Source organism: Carassius auratus, unplaced genomic scaffold (genome assembly GCF_003368295.1).
Source record: "Carassius auratus strain Wakin unplaced genomic scaffold, ASM336829v1 scaf_tig00055369, whole genome shotgun sequence".
NCBI lineage: Eukaryota > Metazoa > Chordata > Actinopteri > Cypriniformes > Cyprinidae > Carassius > Carassius auratus.
Window position 1 is genome coordinate 1 of NW_020527343.1, and position 7,004 is coordinate 7,004.

Consider the following 7,004-nt stretch of genomic DNA (forward strand, 5'->3'; position numbering starts at 1 on the left):
TTCCAGCACGTGGGCACGGAGAGATCCGCTTTCTTCTTCCCGGAGTCGAGGGAGTTGTCGCAGAATCTTAGTTGCTTCCGAGTGTATGCACTTGATGACGTGCGATTTCCACAACCTGCACCGCCTGACAAAAAAAAAAAAAAAAACTGCTCTGGATTGTGACCCCACACACGCTTCTGACACCACTGGCGGACAGTGTAAAAAATTGCTGCCTGCGTCTCATTTAGACTCCTAAAAATCTTCCTCAGATATTCATTAGTCATCTGTGGTGCCTCAATCTGTGTGGTACGACTCCGTCTCCATCTTCACGACGAATCTGATATTCTGGAACATCATCCTGTTCATTTTCTTCTGGATGGACGTCTTGTTGTTCTGCAATACACTCCATCCTATCAACGTCGATTTCAGGCGCAAAGGCACACCAAGCATTCTCAGACGGTCCTTCCCGCTGCAGCTGTTCATATGCTTCGTCCACTTTTTTGCCGTGCTTTTCAAACTTCTTCTGTTGTGCTTTAACTAAGCCACGGACAGGGAATCGGAAATTGGGGTGTGACGGGAGCTCTACAAGTCCCCTTTTGTAAAACTCCTGATACGTTGGAAACCCTTGAGGTTTCAGCTGTTCGTTGACACGATGTGGCACGTAAAGTTTTACCATTGTTCCGCAAAACTTCTCCGGTTGCTTCTCCTCTGAAAAGCGAGCATACCTGACAATTGCAGCCTTACCAACAGTTCTCTTCTGAATGAATCCCATATCGTTGAGGAGTGGGAGGACATTCTTTCCTTTAGTTTGCCGACCATACACAACACCGGTAATTAGACACAAAGTCTGCAAGGCACATCTTTCAAACTCCAGTGTTCGAGGCCTTGCTCTGTATTTCTCTATAATACCTGACATCCAGACATCCTCTGAATCAGGATCTTTGCTGTGTAGGACACTACGGGGCAAACTCATCCTCAGGGCATCATCATCCGTCGGTATGAACACAACATTTCGTGAACACTTCTTTAATGGTAAGCTGCATGTCCGTGCCACAGACTCCTGAGCACTCACTTGCCTGTGTTTAGAGTAGGCCTGCATTATCTGCTTCATTTCGTCCTCTTCGTTAACGTTGGTTTTCACGAACACCCTTGATCACGGTCTTCAGGTAATCATTCATTTCGTGTTCTGGCTTGGAAATGTAGGACAACATATACATGATGCAGCTGAAAGAGTCAAGAACGAACTGTATGTCCATGTTGGCGTTCCATGCCCTCAGCAAATCTGGGTTGTATCCATTCACCCAAGCCTCCTTTGGATCACGCTTCAGCAAAATCACGTTTGAAGTGGACAGTGCCTCAGCGTATTTACAGTAATCATCCATGGACAGATTACATTTGGTCAGCAAGTCTGACAAGTTGTCAAAGGAGGCCTGGGGATCGTTTAACAAGTCCCACACTGGCTTGAGTTTATTCCTGGCTTCTTTCATTGCTTTTCGAGCAGCGTCCTGTCTTCTCTTCTTTCTCTCTTGTTGGTGTTGGTCTTCCGTTTTCATCTTCCTCAGGACGTTGTGGAGCATCCTGTATCCTCTTCTTTCTCTCTTGGTGGTGTTGCTCTTCGTTTTCATCTTCCTCAGGACGTTGTGGTCGTGGACGGGTGATGGTGGTGCTTGACATGGGAAGTTTAGGGAACCCATATCTACACAACACATTTCCTTTCTTGCAAGATTTGGAGTGCTTCCTGCTGTGAAGCTGAACTTCGGTGACAATTTGATGAAGCTCGGGATCGGTGGTAGGGTCCGGCAACTGGCAGGTTATGTAACGGTCAATAAAGTCACACACTACTTGGTCCGGACTGATTTTCAAATTCGGGTGCCCCCTTTACCCAGGCCAGCAGATGAATGTGTGGGCTTCCTCTAGCTTGAAACTCCACGCGATAAAAGTAATCCTCGACTTCGCCGATGGGTTGAGCAGGTGACAAAAGCAGATGATTCATTAATGCATCCACTCGTTTTTCAAACATCCGCATGACGGTGACGGGGTTACTTCGGAGGATTTCACATTTTGTTGTCCAGTCAAGCTCTGAAAAGTTGACCTCTTCACCTTGCTGAGCCTTGATTGCCGTTATCACTTCTGGCCATCGCATTTCGGCTGCACTGAATGTGCAAAAAAAAGTAGGATTCCCTAACTGCCTGATCATGGCCTGTAGATCTCTCAACGTTTTCTCCCAATAAGATGGAGTGCCTCTCAGGGGTTGCATAAACCTTGTTGCATCACGGCTGTGGACCAGTCTTTCGACCTCAAGATCATCCTGAAGAAGCTTGTTGGAGATTCTACGTCCATCTTTTGTGACAGGTTTGCCCTTTCGCAACTGGATAGACATGCTGTTTCTAGCCATGTGCGTTTCAGTGACAAACTGCGCAAAGAAGAGATAACTCTGGTCTTTGGCAAAACGAGTATCCACGCAGAACAGTCTAGCATTGAAATACATGCTTGGTGATAATGCAACTTGTCGTGCCTCATCAATTGTGTTCTGTCCAGTGGGAAACTGTACGGGGAAGGCCATGGCTTCCAATTTGGGAACCTTGAAAATCCGACTGGCTTTTTCCCTTGAGCAGGCGCAATGCTGAAGATTCCCTCACCGTACGACAGCAAGTCCTGTCCAATATCAAGTGGCTGCATGCATGTGTCCAGAGTGAGGCCAGGCCTGAGCTCATCCTTTTCTTCTGTGCTGACATTCTGCTCATCCTGTTCAGAGACAACAACTTCCTGTTTCTCCTCCGTGTCATGCAGCTCATCATCAGGGAGAAATTCAAATGTGGCAGCATCACTTATAAAGATGTCCCTATATTCTGAATGCATCGCTTTCAGTTTTGTTAGTGCTGCTAGCACATTGTGCATATTCACAGTATGGAAGTGTTGGTATCCTTTGAACTTGATGTGTCTTTTCAGCTTCACCTGTAGGAGCTGAGACTCACTGTTAGGCCTTGGGAGACAGTTAACTGTTTTCTCCATCTCAGAGGGCACACACACAACAGCACCATAAACTGATCGCTGCTGTCCTTTTGGCAATGCAACTATTTTTGCAAAAGGAACAATTTTGGCGATAAGCTGTCGTTCAAGAACATTCAGCTCAAGCAGTTCTGCAGGGATGGGTGGCAATTCAAGTCTGTTTGCCGCTGCAATAGAAGGCATGGATCCTCTCTTCAGATGGCTGTCACAGGTGTGGCAGATCCACTCCTGTCTTCGCTCATCTGGAACTGCACAAGGAACTGAGCAGGCACTGTCACAAGCATGAACATATTTCCCGGTTAAGCAAAAGGCTGTAATATGAACATTTTTGACGTATCGTGTTCTATTACACATCTTGACTTGATTTGGAAAAAGGGTCCTGTGACAGACTGTGCAGATGTAAGTTGGACCATGCAGAATTTGACCGCGAAACGCAGATATGGCCTTTTGAATCAAGCAGTTGGACACAGGCTGGTTTCTTGCATCAGAATTAGGTGTATCCTGGCTGAAACTAATGTATGGCCTGTATTTTCTCTTGATCCTTAAGGCACACCTCAACTTGTGCAGAATCTGGAATCCAGGATCGGTGAGACACTTCTGTTTCTTTTGGAGAGTACTACGTAGAATGTGATGTGACCTAAACTCCGAATCACCTGCATATCTTCTGACCATGTAGTCCTTCATCTTCTTCTGGAAAAGAGCATCAGTGTTGTACCTCCTGACCATGTAGTCCTTCTTCTTCTTCTGTAAAACAGCATCCGTGTGGTACCTCCTGACCATATAGTCCTTCTTCTTCTTCTGTAAAACAGCATCAGTGTGGTACCTCCTGACCATGTAGTCCTTCTTCTTCTTCTTGAAAAGATCATCGGTCTTATACCTCCTGAACATGTAGTCCTTCTTTTTTTTCTGGAAGAGAAGATCAGTTTTGTACCTCTTGGCCATATACTCAATCTTTCTGAATCTAGCAAAAAGATCTTGGTCATACTTCTTTTTTGTACCCTCGATTTTCTTTTTCTGAAACTGCAAATTGGTGGAATATTTCTCTCTCTCGTATTCTCTTCTTTTTTTTCCCCGAACTTCAAAAAGTAGAGCGGTTTTCTCAAGTCTTGCTTCTTGCTTTTTGTTCGCAATTTTACGCAGTTCTTTTCTTCTTCGCTGCTTGTTTGCTTTTAAAACATTTATGACACTTGGGTTTTTGTCATCTTTCAAAACAAGATTTTCAGGGATTCTGATGTCAGCAGTTGTTGGTGTTTTTGGCAGAGGTGAAGTCACTTGTGATTGTGTCACACATGCTGCTGATGAGCATGGCTCCTCAGGCTGTTGCTCCATTTCAAATGAAACAGCCATGAATTCATAGCAAGCTTGAGGACCACGATTCCAAAAAAGCTCAAGTAACCTGTTGGTCATGTCATGCAGGTTGGTGAAAGTTAGCATAACTGCCGTTCCGTCACCAGTAGGATGTGGCCAACCTTCAGCAGTTCTGGAATGTGAATCAAAATATCCATATCTTCCAGATCGGTCTCTGAACACAGCAAAGCACTCTGGAGAAACAATAAGCAGTGCATGACTGACATCTGATGAGAGACACTGAAGTCTTTCATCAAGAGGAATCCACCAGGCGTCCATTTCCTGAGTTCCTCTGTCTCGAAGATACCCCATCACCACTTCTGACTTTTGGACGCTGTAGTTGCGTATAGAAGTCGAGATGCTCAGAGGTACTTCAGCCATGCTTAGAAGATCCTGTCGGAATCTTCCTTCAGCCATAAGCTGCATTTTAATGCCCACATACAAAGCATCACCTTCCTCTAGCACCCGGTCAAGTTCAGGCTGTTCAAATGAAGTTCCCTCACTGTGGTACGCAAGGAATGTCAGAGCTACACATGTGCACTGACTGTTTCGTGAAAAAACATCATACCTTGCATCACTCTGGCAGTGAGACGCCTGCACGGATATAACTCTAGATGTGTTGTCACCATCTTCATACTGCTGTCCATCAGAAAACTGAGCAATGCCTTGGCTGACACTAGTCTGTCCTGTCAGGTCAAACTTTCTCCAACGAACTTTTTGAGCCTGGGATCTCCTACCTTTCCGAGGCATCCTTCAAAAGAACAAAAGACAAAATAATAGAAAACAGACCAAAGACATGATGTAAAATAATCCATGATGTATCTGAACTATTGATTATAAAGAAATAACTTGGTCAAAGAGTTGGGAATTCTACAATTCTACAACCATGTACAGACACGGAAATTGTGTAAATGTGATGCTATCTCTGTAGAGATCACATGCAGCATGTATGCAAACAAAGTGCTTAATTTTCAAACATACTTCACATTAAACTAATTTAATTAAATTTCAACCTTTGACAATTTTTATCTAAATGGGATGTAATAATAAATAAAAAGTTTAACGTCTTGATCATCTGTTCTGATTTTTTAACTCTGATTTTTAATTATTATTATTAATAATAATAATAATAATAATAATAATAATAATAAGCAGATGATTTCACATTGTCTCTTAAATAAGTGTTTAGCAAACAACGGTCACATTTTGTTCATTATGACTTTGAACAGATCTCTGATTAAAATGACAGTAAAATGGTTTTAATGCTACAGTCAAAAAGTATTGTATTGAATAAGCATTTTTTTTTTTTAAGATATTTTCAGTCACTTACTTCACAAAATGCTGAACTGATGCAACCTGCAAAGTATTCTCAAGAAAAAAAAACAAGTTAATTGAAAAGAAAGAGAACGACTTACATATACTACTGTTATAAACTTTTTCAATAAAAAGAATAGTAGCAAATAAAACAAAAGTATGAATCTAATGTTAATGGGAACAATCTTTTTTCCAAAGAAAAAAATAATAGCAGATTAAACAAATTATTAACCTAGTATTAAAAGGACTGAACTTTTAAAGGAACAGTATTTGAACACAAATCAACTTAGTATTGAAAATAATTTTTTTTTTTTTTTTTTTTTTTTTTTTTTTTGGTCAGTGGGTGGGGAGTTGGGGAGTGGGTTGGGCTGGGGTTGAGAAAGGGTGGGTTGGGGTTGATGGCTGGGAAGAACAATACAGAACTGCTGCTTAGAGAAAGCCCAAAACCTGGAAAAGAAAGACATATTAGGCAACTATAATGATAATAATATTGAAAAGAAAAAGACTCATTTAGGCATTTTGCACACTAACCAGGTGTTCAGCTGCAGTGAAATACAGGTTGTGCTCAGAATAGATGGTCTGCAAAACAACAAACAAACACATAATTAAAGATAGCTCTACCAATTGAACTACAGGAACACTAACAATATGGTAAAATCGAAATGATTAACAGACACAAAGCTGATTGGAACTTCAACAAATTATGTTTTTAAAGGTCTAGGGCATTAACCGAACTTGCATACTTCTCTACTATACAGTATGGTGAAAGGCAGTGGATGAAAAGTACCTGGATGACCTACCACTTCTATTGAGATTCTTTAGTTTAGTCTATCCCATGAGCCACCAGAAGCATAATTGTGAATTGCATTGTATCTGATGCTCTTGCTCACATGACAGTGATAATGTGACAAATGCAGTACATCTGCATACATACTACACTTATTAGACTATTTTTTTATTGCAAAATTATTACTTATTCCTAAGTATCTACTCAGAAAATATGCAACTTCGAATGCAGCCCATGGCTATAACATAAACTGGTTCTATCTTTAAGGAACAAAATTTTTTTATCTATAACTTACAACAACTTAAAATGAATGGTTCCCCTGCCAAATGAATATCATCAAACTCTCAATGACTTTTTGTGAAAAATGACAAGCAAGGAAAATCATTGGGGCCCACAACATTCTCCAGTGAATTTCACAAAACTCCACATGCTAGTCACAGGTTCTGAAGTTATACAGTGCATCAATGACTCAGTAGTATCTCATTAATATTGCTTTGTCACCTGTTCATATTTTATGCATATTAAAAAAAATACTTACTGGATATTGTGCAGTGGAGAGTCAGTAGTG

The 7,004-nt window shown here is 41.5% G+C and overlaps 1 protein-coding gene across 1 annotated transcript; it reads right to left on the reverse strand.

Moving 5' to 3' along the window:
* Positions 1–1,834: 1,834 nt before the first annotated feature.
* On the reverse strand, positions 1,835–5,918 carry LOC113090442 (uncharacterized). The gene is made up of 2 exons (XM_026256271.1): positions 5,666–5,918; positions 1,835–5,086 (listed from the first exon to the last, which is right to left on the reverse strand). The coding sequence occupies exon 2, from the start codon at positions 5,083–5,085 to the stop codon at positions 2,224–2,226; it is 2,862 nt and encodes a 953-aa protein (XP_026112056.1). The 5' UTR covers position 5,086; positions 5,666–5,918; the 3' UTR covers positions 1,835–2,223.
* Positions 5,919–7,004: the final 1,086 nt, after the last annotated feature.